At 42.9% G+C, this 17,080-nt stretch overlaps 3 protein-coding genes across 3 annotated transcripts in view; all 3 read left to right on the top strand.

Moving 5' to 3' along the window:
• Nucleotides 1-98: 98 nt before the first annotated feature.
• On the top strand, nucleotides 99-3,507 carry LOC311338713 (SUZ RNA-binding domain-containing-like). Its single transcript, XM_084464031.1, has 4 exons — nucleotides 99-329; nucleotides 866-915; nucleotides 1,019-1,285; nucleotides 1,397-3,507. Exons 1-4 carry the CDS (start codon nucleotides 279-281, stop codon nucleotides 1,509-1,511), a joined length of 483 nt encoding a protein of 160 aa, XP_084320157.1. The 5' UTR covers nucleotides 99-278; the 3' UTR covers nucleotides 1,512-3,507.
• A 552-nt stretch (nucleotides 3,508-4,059) lies between these two features.
• Nucleotides 4,060-9,708, top strand: necap2 (NECAP endocytosis associated 2). The gene is made up of 8 exons (XM_084463759.1): nucleotides 4,060-4,215; nucleotides 5,119-5,219; nucleotides 6,191-6,295; nucleotides 6,671-6,752; nucleotides 7,112-7,220; nucleotides 7,916-8,048; nucleotides 8,183-8,282; nucleotides 8,612-9,708. The coding sequence occupies exons 1-8, from the start codon at nucleotides 4,121-4,123 to the stop codon at nucleotides 8,652-8,654; spliced, it is 768 nt and encodes a 255-aa protein (XP_084319885.1). The 5' UTR covers nucleotides 4,060-4,120; the 3' UTR covers nucleotides 8,655-9,708.
• A 287-nt stretch (nucleotides 9,709-9,995) lies between these two features.
• The window catches only part of crocc (ciliary rootlet coiled-coil, rootletin), a gene marked incomplete at its 3' end in the record, with an annotated part of 31,278 nt that continues 24,193 nt past the window's right edge, over nucleotides 9,996-17,080 (top strand). Inside the window, 8 exon segments of the mRNA XM_084464480.1 lie at nucleotides 9,996-10,090; nucleotides 11,623-11,749; nucleotides 12,331-12,473; nucleotides 14,479-14,664; nucleotides 15,483-15,566; nucleotides 15,698-15,780; nucleotides 16,232-16,397; nucleotides 16,495-16,601. Of these exon segments, the coding sequence (XP_084320606.1) occupies nucleotides 12,339-12,473; nucleotides 14,479-14,664; nucleotides 15,483-15,566; nucleotides 15,698-15,780; nucleotides 16,232-16,397; nucleotides 16,495-16,601 (761 nt within the window). The 5' untranslated portion in view covers nucleotides 9,996-10,090; nucleotides 11,623-11,749; nucleotides 12,331-12,338.

The raw sequence follows: 17,080 nt of genomic DNA, 5'->3' as shown, positions 1-17,080 counted from the left end.
TAGAACTACCACTAGAAGCGCCCAAGTCCACTTATTGCGATGTTACCTATAAGGGCTTTTTCTAACTTAGAGAGGAAGAATTGAGGATTCCCTGATTGGTAGCAAGACAATAACACACACAGAACATTTTAGAATACGCGTACAATATCAATTACAACTTAAAAAATGAATCAAAATTAGTTGAAAAACAGCAAATTGGCTTTAGATTTTGTGGCCACATCTGCCTGCACAGGATTCCGCATAAACTAAAGAAGAAGGAGCTGTCGGGATCTATTAACATGGACGATGAAGAGATTGCAGATAGCTGGGAAGAAGCGGCGGACAGCGGGGTATGGAAGACTTTGGTCTTTACAAGATTGTAGTCTTACATTAATCGACACAGGTCCGATCATTGCGTAGCTTCCTCTACTAGTAGGTCGAAGAGTCGGAGCCTTGATTTTCTAAAAGTGTGTTGTTTTGAGAACAGCGGTGAGCCTGGATCTATCTGCGGCTCTGCAGGCCGCGTCCGCACCGAATCGCACAGCCTCGATATCGGACGAAATTAACTTTTTTTTTAAATGACCTGCATAGGTAATTAATAATAATCCAAATCATACCAACCTTGTCGGCAACCATTTAAGGCTTTCATCATATGGTGTTCTTATTATTCTTATTATTATTTTACAGGGCGTTTTGACTTACAAATGGAGTACATTCATCTTCATTCATTTTTGTCTTTAATTAATTATTAATTATATATACATTAATTATATTACATCTCACAGAATTGATGCGATAGACTTCAATCTATCGCGATCGACCTTGCAAATTATGATCATACGGGACGGAGCCTTTCAGTACTAATATTATTTGTTTATCTTTTCAGGAAATAGACAGAAGACTCGAGGCAAAGCTGAAAATAAGTCGAGAAGCAAAGTAAGTAAAATAAATAAATAATGAACATATCAAAAGTGGTTATTGTACATTTTTCACAGCAACATCCTCTCTTGGTAACATATTTTTTCCATTCTTTGATTAGGAAATCCAGCTTGAGTTCAGGAAGCTCAGTTGTGCGTACTGGTGTTGTAATCCAGGACGACTCGCTACCTGCTGCACCCCCACCCCAAATCCGTATTCTCAAGCGTCCTTCAAACAACGGCATGATGGGAAATCCTTCATCCTCTCGACCCTCACAGCAGATGAAGTCTCTCGCCCAGCGAGAAGCTGAGTATGCAGAGGCCAGGAGGAGGATTCTGGGGAGTGCAAGCTCTGACGACGCCCCCCAGGACAAACCATCTCAAGACAGGTGAGAAAAACCCACCTGTATCCCAAAGTCACTTAAATCAATCATTGTAGAATATGAATCAAAAGGAAAGTAGCTTGACGCTAATAATACCTTTCTCTCGATATATTTAAGGCATGCTCGAGCTTGTGGTCAACAGCCACCATCAGAACCAGTCTGTCCAAACACCCATGTGATCCGTCAACCCTCCGGGCCGGATGGTACTTCCGGCTTCCGCCTCTGCAGATAAATAAGAACAGGCTGCCCATCAAATGAAATCCGCCATTTTCCTCCCCCTGAATGGCCATCTACAGTGGAAATCGAACCAGGTGTGTGGGCGGCATTGTGTATGACACAGGGAGTGGTGGGATGGATTACACATTGATGGATGGACACATGAAGATGAGAACAAAATATGAACCGTTCCGCCCCTCTACACTCTGTTGACTGCCATGCACCTTGCCTTTTGCCTTGTCTTTTCCCCGTGTGGAACTGTGAAAGGGGCTGGTATAGATTTTCCTGCAATCAGAAGCCCCTGCGGTTCTATGCTGGGATAAGAATGATTCCTCAGGTCCCCACACACTGTGATATTCCCCATGATGTAACTATTGAGCTGGCCTAGGACGTGCCACTCTCGTTGGCTGGCTGTGAGCCAGGACAACAGGTTTGTATTGGCCAAGGGAGGATAAGGAAAGATAATGAATCTGCTGTAGGTTTGTGACATATCTACCAGGGACCAACTTGCCATTTCTGGCCCTTTGCCTTGGTTTTCGTTTAAAAGCGACTGGATAGTTAATTGGAAAGTTATGAAAAGAGAGTCCTAGTTCCGATTTGTTTTTGTAAAGTGTCAAGAAATCACTATGGACAACCAGCAGATTTCACAAACGAATGCCAGTAAAGCGGTACCTGGTGGAAAAGTCTTTGGCCAAAGATTGTATAAGTCAAGTGAGTTATAAAATAGGAGTAAGTCTTGGTTTGTTAAGCAATAATTATTTTCCCAATTGCCTGCATACCTTTTTACATTCGTTTTTTATTATTTATTAGTTAGTTTTTATTGGCCATTTCACTTGTATTTTTTTGGTCTCCATTTTTCTTTTAAATATTATGGTCAAGAACATTGTTTATGTCAAAGAAAGAAAAATAACATTACAATCTGCTTTCTCATAAGAATTTTGTCACATTGGAGAAGGTATTTCAACAAATATATAACTACATTGAAACTATCCCTTTTATGAATTTGAAATGTCCTATGTTCATTTAGGTCACCTGTCTAAGTATAGTGACACAGCGTAGAAAAGTAATCCTATTATTTAGAAGTAAGATTGAAGAAATGAAAGAAGTTAAACACTATGTGTTGGTGTCTAATCTATAGCAGAGAAATTACCAAATACAAATTAAAAATTCACCCAAAAGATCATGGCAGATTTCAAAGGTTTTGGTAAGATATTCTTCTTCAGATAATTTCCTTTCACATATTTGTATTAATTGTTTTACCAATCAACAACACTGCCAGGTTTTACAGCATCAAACCCTGGGGGCTTTATTTAAATAATGATGCATGGTTTGTCTGTCCAAAGTCTGTCCATAGTCATTTTACTTTACATTTTGAATTTCCCCATTCAAAGGAGTATTCAAAATGTCTTTCTTTGCTAGATGGTGTTTCATGATACAGATTAAAATGTATGTATTTTTCTTCATGTAAAACGGTCTAGCTCTGAAATAGTTTTACATACAATGAAACGTGTCTTAATTAGTTAGCCACAATTGTATAGAATTTGTTTTGTTTGCATGTAAGGCCCAAGATGAAAGCGTTCTCAATTTAAAGTATTGACAAAGTTGGCTTGATATGCTCCAAAACAGTGTTTCCCTAACCTTGGGTTCAACAAGCATACAGGATCGCTTGAGACTACAGACTTATAAACAATGATTTTGATGGTACAAATCTGATTATGAAATTAAAAAAGAAGTCCAGGCTATGACTCGTACTACACACAAGTGATCTACCACTTAGTAGTATGGAATGGTGATGATATGGTTAGAACGATGTGGGTTGTGTAAGAAGATGCAAGTCTTGGTTGTATCATTTTCAGATCAAAAAAGAGGTTGCAGGCACCTGCTCTTTAAGCTCTTATGCTCCACCATTGGCATTCATTTTGGATTTTTTTTTTATTCATACCCAGTAGTTAAATTCAACTATAACATTGTTTTAATTTGCTTGTCCTTTTGAAACCTGAAAAATGTCTTAAATTCACAATTACCCTTTAATAAAGATGGTGAACATGAAGCAATGCATTTTTTGTTAAATTGTTTGTTATGGTTTAGTGTACATGGTTTTTTTGTATTTGCCTACCATAAGCGGAAGTAGAAAGACATTATAGCCCTGTAGAAAGCACCAAGCATCACGATACCAAATTCAACAAACCGAACAGCAATGTATAGCTTGGAAGCCTCAGGTCATCTGATGGTCATGTTCCTATTAATAGTGTCTGAGTTTAATGAATTCATATTTCTAATGCAAAAAAAGGTGGGGTCAGATCTATTTCAATCTAGGGTATGCAGGTCAATTCGGTACATTTGAGCATTAATGTGCAAAGTTTGACCACAACTTTGAAACTGAATTCAAGATACACATAATTTATCTGACTGTAGCTAAAACCTAAGTGAAACCAGTTAGTGGTCCAGATGAAAAGTGGGTTGGACAACTAGTGCAAAATTATGACGCGTGAACCATCCTCGCCAGCAGAGGCGCTGTGTAGATAAACATAACCCCTCATCGGACTTGTCTGACTTGTGTCTAATTTCAAGCCGCCACTGGTTGTCCATTGAATTTTCTAAGTTTAGTTTGTAAAACTTGACAAAATGGCAGAAGACAGCGGTTATGAATCTGTCATCTGTGTAAAGCCAGAAGTGCACGTATACCGCATTCCGCCCCGTGCTTCAAACCGCGGATATCGGTAAGCATGTCGAGTTTGTGGAGAGTAACTGGGCTTCTACTGTTAGTTGATCTGACAAGGATGTGGGTCGAAGAAGTGTCGATCATTTGGCTAATTTGGCTAGCATTGCTTAGCTTTCCGAATAGAATACGTACACACAACAAGCGAGGAAGTAATCTTTCCTCACTTGTTGCTCTGCTAAACTTTCTGTTCTGCTAAACCAGCATTGTGTTTGGTACTTTCAGGTCGGTCACATGCACATTGATCCTTAAAACAGCGGGTTGTCTGTATACCTGCTGGCCAGGTTGCACAACATAAGGAATCGTGCATACACTGAACGTCTGATGTTCATGTGAAATCATTTGAAACAAGAACGTTTGTTGTTGAAATAACTATCCAAATTGTAGGTGTTTTTCAGTAACTGTCCATATCTGTCCTACATGTTATATTTGTTATTTTATGGGTTGACTTGACCGGAGAAATCTGGACAACAAAATATTCCATTGCATCTTTTACAGATAGTACTGTTTATTTTACTCAGAAAAGAAACGAATGTAATGTCATGACTTGACTATGTGGATAAACATCCAATGTTGGAGTTGTAACACGGTACAATGTGGCTAAACATTCAATCCAATACAACAAGAGTAACTTAAAGATGGGTCAGCGGAGACCGCAGAAAGTTGTAAACAATCCAGGGAATTGAGTGGTTGTGATATGCAAATTGAAAAACAAGCAAGATATACTACCTCAAATCTCTTGCTATAAAAGCCACCATAACCGTTTTAGTCTGCTTAGCATGTGTAACTAACTATTATTTCCCAAGCTCTACATCATCTGGGTGTTAAAAGACTTGGACATCTACGGGGAAGCAATACATCGGTTCTGTGAATGACAATCATAGTCTACTGTCATGTTTACCAGGGCGGCAGACTGGAAGCTAGATGAGCCGGCATGGTCTGGCAGGTTGAAAATCGTCTCTAAGGGCAAGGTGGCGTTCATCAAGTTGGAAGACAAAAACTCAGGTAAACACAGGCTGCATGCCATGGTATGGTTTTACTCAGTTGACCACTGAACGCAAGCTGTCATTATATTCACCATGTCTGCAGCCGGCACTTCTGCCTGCTGCCACGGTCTGTACTTAAATGGTAGGTCGCGTACACCTGCTATTAGAGTATGTTTTAATAAAAGGTTTCATAAGTCCATATATTGACCATATATTGTTCATGTATGTAAAACATGGGACAAACACTGTTATTACTATAACAAACACTCTACTTTATTGTTTAAGATCTTTGAAGTACATGTCTGACTACAGGCCAAAACATATAATCACGGCCCTGATCTTTTTAAAGTGTCTATATTTTCCTTCCACTATTTGCAGCCTGCTTTCCCTTCATGGAGTGGGTTGTTATGTATTTACATCTGGATTAAACCATTTTTATGTTATATAATTAACTGTGGCCGCAGATAGTCTCGTCAACACTTGAAAATGAAGCAAACATGTTTGTTGTAACTATAAACAAAGTATTTAGCAAGATTGTTGTATTAAATTCTTAAAATTCCTGAGCTTTTCTCCTGGACCCTCCATGAAGATTTAGGGTGCAACTCCACCAGTTTTCTAAAATCCTGTGGTAAATGCTGAAGTGTTCTCATATGTTGCCCCGGCTTATTTTAAAATTTAATTTTAGAAAAAACAAGAAAATGCATCTCTTCACATTTCAAATTGTTGCATTTTGGGTCATGACTGGTTTATGCTTATGCATGCAAATGTCCAACTCTTACTTCAGGAAAGTAGGAAGTAGATCTCCTTTATTCAGCAGAAATGGGAAGATTCGCAAACGTTGCTTCTAAAGAGTAAATTATAGTTCTGCATCTTGTAGCGCCACCTCCAGGTATGCAACGACTATTGTGTTATTGCAGAAAATGTATTCAAAAGAAAAACGTATTCAGTTCGTTGTCTTATGATGCGTGGGCCTTGACTTGTGGTTTACAGGAGAGCTCTTTGCCCAAGCCCAAATGGACCAGTACCCAGGGTGTGTTGTGGAAGCCGTCACAGACTCCAGCAGATATTTTGTGATGCAGATACAGGATGACAACGGTAGGACATTTTAATATCAATTGACAGTTAGTTAGATTTTAACGTAGATGTACTTGTATATGATCCATATGTTAAAGAAACTTCAGATGTGACTATCTGTGTAATCTTGATCCTAAAGCGGATATTGTGCAGTTACAAGATATTGATAAATCATGATGTCGTGGTGAAAACTTGTCATGGTGCAAATAAAAAAAACACAAAAACATAGATAGATAGACAAGATATCTTTTGAATGTATATAGGGGTCGGTACTATGTATAACCCAATGCCTAGTATTTAAGGCCCTGAGTCACAAATGGCATTGAGAACATGGGGCTGATGCATTCTTTACATTCCTTTTATCATTTGTGATTGCATCCCTATCCTGGACTGTAGGACGCCACGCTTTCATCGGCCTGGGGTTTGCTGACCGTGGAGACTCCTTTGATTTCAATGTGGCTTTACAGGACCATTTTAAGTGAGTTGCACTTGAAACACAGTTCCTGCATGTCTACTCTTATGACCTGTTCTTACCTCTGTACTTGAATAAGTGGCATCACTGCATATGATTACACATTTTATTTTGAACGATTAGAATCATCTTGTACACCTTTAAAAAAACGATTTATTTAAAGGAAATGTGTGCCTGAATATTTGCTGTTGAACTTGTAGAAGGAATGATCTACCAGTGTTTACGACCATTTAAAGGAAACTATTCAACCAACGTAAGCCAAGTGGATCATCCTATGTAATGAGATGGTGATCAGTCCTGCCCATCGACAACTTATGATGGTGATCAGTCCTGCCCATCGACAACTCGCTGTGTTTCCTGTACAGATGGGTAAAACAGGAGAGTGAGCTTGCAAAACAAGAAGCAAACCACAGCGTTGCGCCCCCACTGGACCTTGGCTTCAAAGAAGGACAGACCATTAAGATCAGCATCGGGGTAAGCACCTGGGCCTAAGCAGTATTATTACACATAGGTATCAATAAGGGAAGAGGGACATTTTATAGTTGTTACAGTTATATGCCTAATAGCATTGTTTATCTAGCCTCCTTGGCAACGTGGTAGCTTATCGATACTACGGCCTTTAATAATTCAGCCCAGGGCCTGTTTATTACCGGGTTTCGGTTAGGGATGGGTCAGAATATTTGATAATTCGATTATTCGTTCCTGAGGGTCAAAGTCGATTTTTAACATTTGGACCATTAACATTTTTTCCCCATTCAAATAAACAAGAATTAACGGACGGAACTAATGTTGGTTCTGTAGCACTATTACAACACAAACACTGATCACTGTTAAAGTTTGTTTTTTTGCGTTTTAAGATATGAAGTGATTTCTTGCCGATGATCCATGGCTGCCTTTGTGAATGTCGGCACAACAACAATCGAATAATCGATTATTCGTTCATACCACCCACTGATTATTCAACCATGAAAAATTTGAGTTATTCACATCCCTAGTTTCGGTACCCATCCCTTATAGTCATCACCATAGTGAAATATCGCAGAAAATAAGAAAAAAAAACCTAAATGAGGTCCTTCATGCTGAGGTTTTCAACTCAGGGAAAAAAAGAGGTCTTAGTCAAAATGTCAATCGTGATTAAAAAAATTATGTTTTGCCTTTCATTTTTCCAGAACGTCAAAACGAAGGTGGCGGGCGGGGCAAAATCACGAGCCATGCCAGGGGGCCTCCTGCCCCCTCCACCGGGAGGGGCCAAGATCGGGGCCCCGCAGGGCCCCCAGCTCACGCCACCCAACACCGTGATGCGTGAGCTACCACTTTTGACTTCTTCTGTGGTGTTATTTCTTGTCTCTCGTCGTGAGGCGATGGCGCCCACGGCTCGAGCTCCAGGGTTGTGTTTTACGTGGGATGTTTTTGTGGTTTTTCTCTCCGGACACCAGCCTCCCTGTTGGACTTTGGCCCCGGGGCCCCCGCGGCCCCCGCGGCCCAGCCCACGCCGGACATCTGGGGAGACTTCACATCAGCGCCGGCAGGCTCCAAGTAACTTAAAAAGATTCCACAGTTGTTGTTTTTTTTGTCACATACTGATACAGGATAGGCAGTGAACTGTTTGTGTGCTTAAAAAATAATAAAATAAGATTAGAGTAAAATTAAATACAATAGAAGTTTTAACACAAATGAAGAATATTATAAATATATCTAAAATTAAAACTGGATAAACAGGGAGATGTACATGCAAAAAGAAAACGTGGGCAGAAAAGGGACTCGGTCACTGGACTAGGTCTATTTGAGGGTTTGGTTCTATCATTGGTATATTCATGATTGGTATGTTCTTCCCTCCATTGACATATTTCTTCTTGTTTTAACAGCCCCAGCAAAGATACACAACAATCTGGATGGGTGCAGTTTTAAAAGACTCCTGGAAAACCAAAAAAATCTCTCTCCCTCTCCCTCTCCCTCTCTCTCTCTCTCTCTCTCTCTCTCTCCGTACATTCCATGGACAAAAGGATTGTGGCAAAAGACCAAGAGAAATGTTTAAAAAACCAGCCCGTCTGGTTTGCAGCACTTGCTCTTAATGGAGTAATTGATTGTTGTGAGAACACCCCAACTCTTTTGACTACACCGTTTTCAGTACAGAAAACCATAAAGTTTTTATTGTATCCTTTTTGATGGGCTATGCAATGGGAATCTCAAGACCTTTTTTTTTTTTTTTTTGCACTCCAGTCACATAACTAATCTGGTCGTCGTTGGCCCTCCTAACGGTGTAAACACCTGTGCCTGAGTATGCTCTCTGTTGGACAGGTGGGTATATAGGATATGGAGGTTTCCCTTCAAACCCTAGGATATGGAGGTTTGAAGGGAAACCTAGTTGTCTTGACACACTAAAAAACACATTGAAATGCCTTTGTCTGTTTCATCAAGTGTGTTTTTCTGCTCCTTCTGAACTACGCTAAATATTTATCCATTTTACGTTGTTTTTCCTGTTTTATCAGCTTCATTTTCAGATCAAGCACAACCTCTCATCTTTAAGGACAGTTTTGGGCGTGTGGGGAAAATGTTTTTTCTTTTGTAATGTTTCCATACTTTCCCCCTCGTTTATGTTTGTATATTTTCTCTTCTGGTTCGTCGTATTTGTGTTTCCTGAACGCTTATGAAGGAATATTTTGAAATTAAGATTGAAACAACATTCAGAAAAAATTGGACTTTCATGCCTTTCATGTATTTTTCTTTCTTTCATGATTGTGTTAAAAAAAAATCTATGATCTTGTTTTGAAAACTATGAATTTGGGTTGCTTTTATGCTAACATCAATGTCTTGCCTAACATCTTCAGTACTTCACATCTACCAAGGTGCCTTTTTAAATGAGAATCTTTCTGATTCGTGATCATAATTTGAAATCAATATTTTCATGAGTGCCTTACTTTAAAATGAATACAATGTAAAACTTGTCTTGTAAATAAACATATATGGGGAATTTTTGTGTATTGCTTTCTTTTTCCCTTTAAAGGGGTGGGGAATAGACCATCATCAGCCATTTTTAGTGAAGTGTATCTACTTGTTTATAATCCCAGTGTTGAAGTAAACTGATTCATAAGGAGGCCGTTTGTACTGTGCTAACTGAGATTCATCGCCATGGGGGTTGACTCAACAGTGGGTTGTAGAATAACAGTCCAGTTCCTCATGATGATTCCGCGCAAAGGAAGTCCCTCCCCGGAACAGGGCATGTGGAAGATCCGTCACCGCGTATGTCTTCAACTTCCCACTTTAGTTTCGCAGGCTCTGATTAACTCCAGGAAACCTCAAAGAGTGAAGCACAGCCATGTGCAGCTGGCTGGCTTTCATTTGAGGTAACACATATTTACGAGATTCCTTGCGAGGTAGCGGTATTGCTATGAAGCTATTTTGTAGGTTGTCTTGTTTTTACCACTAGCTTTTTCAAAGCAATCCTGCAGTGTTTGAAAATGTATTGAATTATTAATGGTTAAAGCGAATAGCCTGGCGGAATGAATCGCCATCCTTCGGGCTAAGCTGGATGCTGCAGGACAGCGCCTCCTCCCATCAACGATGCTCAAACTTAGCAGAGCCGGGCAGGCTCGATGTACTATACATTGATGTTAGACATTTTATTGAGCGTGCTTTCTTTTGATATAGGCCTACATATGATATAATATCACAATAGTTACTTAACGCTTAAGGAAATAATGTAATATTTAATTGGCATGTATAGTCTCTGAGTTGTTGAAGACGGTTTCCGTTTCGTCCGGCTGCTACTATGGCAATATGTCACCACTAGATGCAAAAGACAACATCATCATAATAATAAGGAGGTTGAAGTGCACGGAATCCATGTCTGGAATTGTTATTCAATAGTCGAACAGTGCGTAAAATGGGAACGTATAGTTGTCCAAATCAAAAGACTGTGGTGCCTGGTGGTTCCTGGTGGTATGCCCCCCCCCCCCTGTCTAAATCTGATATTTACACACACAAGGATAAAAAGTAAACTTTATAAATAAAACAAGTAGACCTAAGTAAGACGACAAAACAATTTAACTATTATGTTTATTTATACTAAATAATACGTAAATAAATAAGTTAAATTAAAAGCTTTGAGCAATTTGATGCGACGGCATGGTGGGCGTACATGCAAATATTTATGTTTTCGATGTAATTCAACAGCCTGTCGTCCTATCTTTGTGTACATCAGAAAGTGTGTGTGGGGCGAGCCCGAGTGGGTGGGAGTGCGTCTTTAAACCTGGTAATCCTGCCGTCCTCAATCTCTGACTGCCAGTCGTGGGGAAGGTCTCGGTGCGTCCACTGTTACCTTAGAGACGTACCAACTTTATGGGCTCTAACATCTACATTATTAGACCTAATCTGGATTCTAACAGATAAGAGTTAAAAGAGCTAAAGCACGCGATGTTCAGCAGTCGGTTGGAGTCTAATCCTATTAGATAGCCGGCGGTTCGGTCCCAGGTGAAATATTGTCTACAATGAGCTCCACGGACAATTCGGACGCGGATTCCAAATTAGTTTCTGTAATACAGGTGATGTAACACAGGCATTTTCCCTTATTTTTTAGCTGCTACTACAACATGTATTGTACGATTTATTACAAATCTGTTTGCAGGTTTAAGCCGTGCAGACATATGGACTTGCACAAACCTATGTGGGTTTGTGTATTTCGGCAGTTTTGCCCTTATTTTTTTATAACCTTTGTTTCATACCTTATTTTATGTGTTCTACGTTCTTTCAACTTTTTATTTCCCCCAGTATATGTATTTATGTCAGGGGTAAGAGGAACTCTCTTATCTCCTAAAAGCATATCAAGAGTATCACTGCTATGATGGCCAAAGTCGTCTGAATGATTCTGTTATTTCAGCGACTGGAGGAGAGTGTCCTCTCCGAGGAGAAGAGGCTGACGGTGCGAGGGCCCTCCCCAGACGCCCTCGCTACATGTCTGCCCGCTCGCGTCCGGGAAATCGTCACCAAGAACCTCAGCGAGGGCTGTGAGTTTCATCGTCCTCACCCTGATCATCATCACCCTCACTACCATCATCACTGTCTTACACCTGTCTCTGTCTCCCTCTGTCTCTGTCTATCTCTCTCCCTCTCTGTCTCTCTTTCTCTTTCTCTGTCTCTCTCTCTCTGTCTGTCTTTGTCTCTGTGTGTCTCTCTCTCTCTCTCTCTCTCTCTCTCTCTGTCTCTCTCTCTCTCTGTCTCTCTCTCTCTGTCTCTCTCTCTCTGTCTGTCTTTGTCTCTGTGTCTCTCTCTCTCTCTCTGTCTCTCTCTCTCTGTCTTTGTCTCTGTCTCTGTCTCTCTCTCTCTCTCTCTGTCTCTCTCTCTGTCTCTCTGTCTCTCTCTGTCTCTCTTTCTCCTTCTCTGTCTCTCTCTCTCTCTGTCTGTCTTTGTCTCTCTCTCTCTCTCTCTCTCTCTCTCTCTCTCTCTCTCTCTCTCTCTCTCTCTCTCTCTGTCTCTCTCTCTCTCTCTCTCTCTCTGTCTCTCTCTCTTTCTCTCTCTCTCTCTCTCTGTCTCTCTCTCTCTCTCTCTCTCTCTCTCTCTCTCTCTCTCTGTCTCTCTCTCTCAGCAGCAGGAGCGATGTCCTCCGTCATGTCCCTGCAGGATGAGAACCGGGTGCTGCAGGCAGAGCTGGGCCGGGTGGAGGACCTGTTGGCCCTCAGCCGGGCCGACCGTGACGAGCTCGCCATCAAGTACGGCGCCATCAGCGAGCGGGTAAGACGGGCCGCCGGACGCAGGCCCCGCGGGCCTCACAGCTGGGGGGGGGGGAGGGGGCAGCGGGGGCCTCTAGCTGTGGACCCCCGTCGCCACAGACCCTTTTTTTTTGGTCTTTTATGTCTTCTCTTTGTCTGTTCGTGAGACATTTCTGGTCTCCTTGGATACAGGGGTCTGGAATGGAGTGACTGAAGTGGCATGTTGCCATGGCAGCGGTTACCCTGGGTGATCGTAAACAGGGGGTCTGAAGTGGGGAGGGAGGGGGTCTGGTGAGTGGTCATTGCATGTAGATTAAGCATTACTAGGTGCAGCGTGCTGCCTGTTGTGAACTGAAGCATGGGTCCCCTTTACATTACACCAGTGTTGAGGAAATCTACGATACGGTTTTACTAAGAATAAAATGGTTGGATATGCTAGTGAATTGAAATGCAATGAAAACATTTCACAGTTTCCCCCTTGAAAAACACATGAAGGGCACAGCTGTTTGGTCTGGACGCACACATTAGACCAGGAACCAACAGAGGTCTGTGGGGCCACTTTTTGGTACAAAAGACATCTTTAAAGGTCCCATGGCATGCTATTTTATGGATGCTTTAATATAGGTGTTAGAGGGCCCCTAATACAGTACTTGAAGACGTTCACGAAATTCAGCCTTGGTGCAGAGCTACAGCCACTACGTGCCAGTCCCACAATGAGCTTTCCACAAACGCGCCGTTTCTGTGTCTGTCGCTTTAAATGCTAATGAGGAGGAGAGAGGCGGGTCCAGGTGGAGGGTGGGGGTGTGGCCCTGAGCAGCTTGCGGCCACGGTACCACGCGCTAGTGTTTACAGTGGAACACTGAACACTCCGGGTGCTCCGGCGGGAGTCCTGGAGCTCTATATCTAAATAATATCATATTATATTTAGATATCTATATCATATAATATATATTATCATGGTCAAAAGCTGTTCCGGATGATATTATGAATCTCAGTTCTCTCTGGTTCTTCCACTTCCACGTCAATATTAAGTACAGACTGAACCGCGAAATGGAGGAGAAAGGGATTGTTGCCCGGGGTTGTCTCCCGCCGGAGCCCCGCTGCCTGTCGGAGTGGGCAGCGGGGCTCCAACAGGAGACAACCCCGGGCAACAGGCAGCGTTCAGCGGGCAGCGGGGCTCCGGCGGACAATCCTGGGCAACAATCCTTTTCTCCTCCATGTCACGGTTCCCAATTCCTTCTCAACCATGGCCGAGATAACCCCCACTACGAATCTCATTGTGGAAATACCATAGTCTAGTCTTTTCACCAAATGGGAGCTTTATGCAAGCTTGCGTTATTGTGTTGCGTGTTATGCGCCATAACACCTACAGCAGAACAGTTATCCAAATAACAAAGAACACTTGCGTTACAGTGTGTGTATTCACACACACACATGTGGCGCTCGCACGGTCCTAGCTCATTGTCTCATTGGCGGGCCAAATTCTCTGGGCGGGCCGAGCAGAGAAAGGGGAGGTAACCTGGCCCCATATGACGACATACGGGGCCGGATCCCAAATCAGCGCTTTTGAGCTTTCATTTTTTCAAAGGCGGAGCAAGATACCTACTGCTCGTTTTACACCTAACGCAATTTTTAGCTACTGGGGGACCATAGGTAGGCTAGGGGAACTCATATTAATGTTAGAAAACCTCATAAAGTGAAAATTTCATGCCATGGGACCTTTAAACACAAATATGGCCATGCAGGTAATATTTCATTTGTGGGTAGTATTTTCTGTTTTTTTCAGTTATTTTCAGTTTTTTATTTGAGAAGGGTGACTTATGATGAAGTTAATTGTGATTATGTTATTAAGATTTAAGACACCTTGTGGTCAAATGTATAATAGTTGTGGTGTTCAAAACGGTTTCAACATCTTCAATAATAAAACAGAGAACCGCGTTCCAAACCGTGTTCACATGAATCCCACAATCAAAGACAAAAAGAACCCGATTGACCCCCTTTCCCCGCTCACCGTAAACCCCCCCCAGCTGGAGCAGGCCCTGTGCTTCGACGCGGGCGATGACGCGGGCGGCCAGTGCGGCAGCGTGGCGCAGCAGAACGTGGACCTGCGGCGGCGGCTCGACGAGGAGCAGGCGGCGTACAAACGCAAGCTGGCGGCCTATCAGGAGGGCCAGCAGAGACAGGCGCAGCTGGTGCAGAAGCTGCAAGCCAAGGTGAAAAAAAAAAAAAGATGTCTCTAATAATACACTTGAAGGTGTCGTGTTACACCGCCCAGGTGTGGGTGTGGTTAGCCGTTACAAGCCCCCTTTTGAGAGTCGGCCTCTTCCGACATCACAGGTGGGCGTGTCCACCTGTGATGTGTGACGGATAGGTGTAGCGACGTTTGCTACAGTCCGCTGGGTAGGTGGACCGATCCCATCCAACGCACGTGGACTGATCCATCCAACACACGTCTAGGTGGACACGCCCACCTGTGATTGTCAGAAGAGGCAGATTTTCAAAACGGCTTGTGATCGCTAATCACACCCACACCTGGTGGTGTAATATGTCCCCTTAAGCCCCCCTATCCCCCCCCTTTTAAAGTTTTGCTGAGCCTGAGTCCTTGTTAAAACCATCATGACACCCCAACGTCCAATACCCGTCCCATAACATCCAAGAACCTGGGGAGACGGAGCCTTCTCCGTTGCTGCCCCTACCCTCTGGAATTCCCTCCCCAAACACATCCGTGACTGCAATGACCTCATACTATTCAAATCACTACTCAAAACACGCCTGTTCCATTCTGCCTATAATTCTTAACCACTACCTTTCCTAATTCTGTTTTTGTTCTGTCTGACCGTTGTATCGTGCTGTTTTATGTACAATGTATCTACTTTTCTGCGTTTTCTTCTGTGTTTCTGTGTTTTTAAATGTATTTTAATTACTTATTTTTCATCTTCGTCTGTAAAGTGTCTTTGAGTGACTGAAAAGCGCTTCCAAATAAAATGTATTATTATTATTATTATTATTATTATTATTATTATCATAACAGGTGCTCCAGTACAAGAGGAAGTGTGGGGACCTGGAGCACGCGCTGCAGGATCGGAGCGCTGAGCAGCAGCAGCAGCAGCACAGGGTGAGTAGAGCCGTCCGCCGCTTCGCTCTACTTCTCGCCCGCTCGCTCGCCACCACGCCTTCGCCACCGAGCGGTGCTCCTCGTAATGCGTTCTGCTCTCTCGTTTGTTCTGGGCCCGTTCCACGTTGCAGGACAACGGGTCGGGTCGACACGAGGACGACAGCGGCGGCAATCTGGAGGACGCTTTGATCAGACTGGAGGAAGAACATCAGAGGTGCTGGAAAGTCGTCGCGCAGCTGCATGATGTTCACGTGTTCACGCGTTGTAAATAACATTTATTAGTAGTATTATTATCATCATTATTATTATTACTACATGCGCTGAGCAGACCGTAGATATAGGTAGATAGATAACAACTTTATGAATCCCCCAGAGGGGAAATTTCATTTTCATTTCATTTCAAGACTGTGTTTGTTTCCCATGTGTTTGAATGCAAATGTCAGCTTGAGAGCCACTCAGTGGGTGCTTTGGACGTCCTATGTGGTGCCTAACATCTGTTGATAAATGAGGCCTTCTGCATCGGTATTCAGACCTTCTGCATCGGTATTCAGACCTTCTGCATCGGTATTCAGACCTTCTGCATCGGTATTCAGACCTTCTGCAGTATGCACGCTATGAAACAATTGAAGGCCTTGAAGGTGACCCGTTCCTCGTCGCCGTCACAGGAGCAGCAGTCTGTCTGCCGTGAACGCCATGCTGAGGGAGCAGCTAGAGCAGGCGGGGCTGGCCAACGAGGCCCTCAGTCAAGACATACGCAGGCTCACTGCTGATTGGACCAAGGCCAAGGAGGACCTGGACCAAAAGGAGTCTGATTGGAGGAGGGAGGAAGAGGTTGGGAAATGCAAATGCAATGATTGTCTCCGGAGGGTTTTTTTGGTCGAAGGAGTGGGGATGTTGAGTCTAATCAGCGGGTTCTCCTCCCATCCAGTCCTTCCACAGCTACTTCAGCAGCGAGCACAGTCGCCTGCTGCTGCTATGGCGACAGGTGGTCGGCTTCCGAAGGCACGTCTGTGAACTGAAGAGCAACACCGAGAGGTGAGAGCACACGTGTGACACACGTGGTTGTAGAAAAGCCATGAATTTCCAAATTGTGTCCCACTAGGGAAACAAACAAGTAATTCATACAAGTGGGCGTGTCCACCTAGACGTATGACGGATAGATGAGCAACGTTTGCTACAGTCCACTGGGTAGGCTGGTAGACTGATCTATCCGGCACACATCTACGGCCACTTGTGATGTCAGAAGAGGCCGATTTTCCAAACGGCTTGTAACGGCTAATCACACTCGCACCTGGTGGTATAACATGTCCCCTTTGCCAGCTTTCCTGTCCTCTTTCTGTTCCCTAACTTAACATTTTGGATGAATCCCCCCAGCTGTACATCACTGACCTATAAGAGTTCCTAACAGTACTAAGAACAGTATTGTCAACATCTGTTCTAAGATCACCAGAGTTAAACAAAGGGACTTGAGTTCTTTTTGTAATCGGCAAATCATTAAGAAAGCAGCAGGTATT

The sequence above is a fragment of the Micromesistius poutassou genome (genome assembly GCF_964030765.1).
Source record: "Micromesistius poutassou genome assembly, chromosome: 2".
Taxonomy (NCBI): domain Eukaryota; kingdom Metazoa; phylum Chordata; class Actinopteri; order Gadiformes; family Gadidae; genus Micromesistius; species Micromesistius poutassou.
The sequence above is the reverse complement of the archived record's forward strand: the minus strand, read 5'-3'. Positions and strand labels throughout refer to the sequence as shown.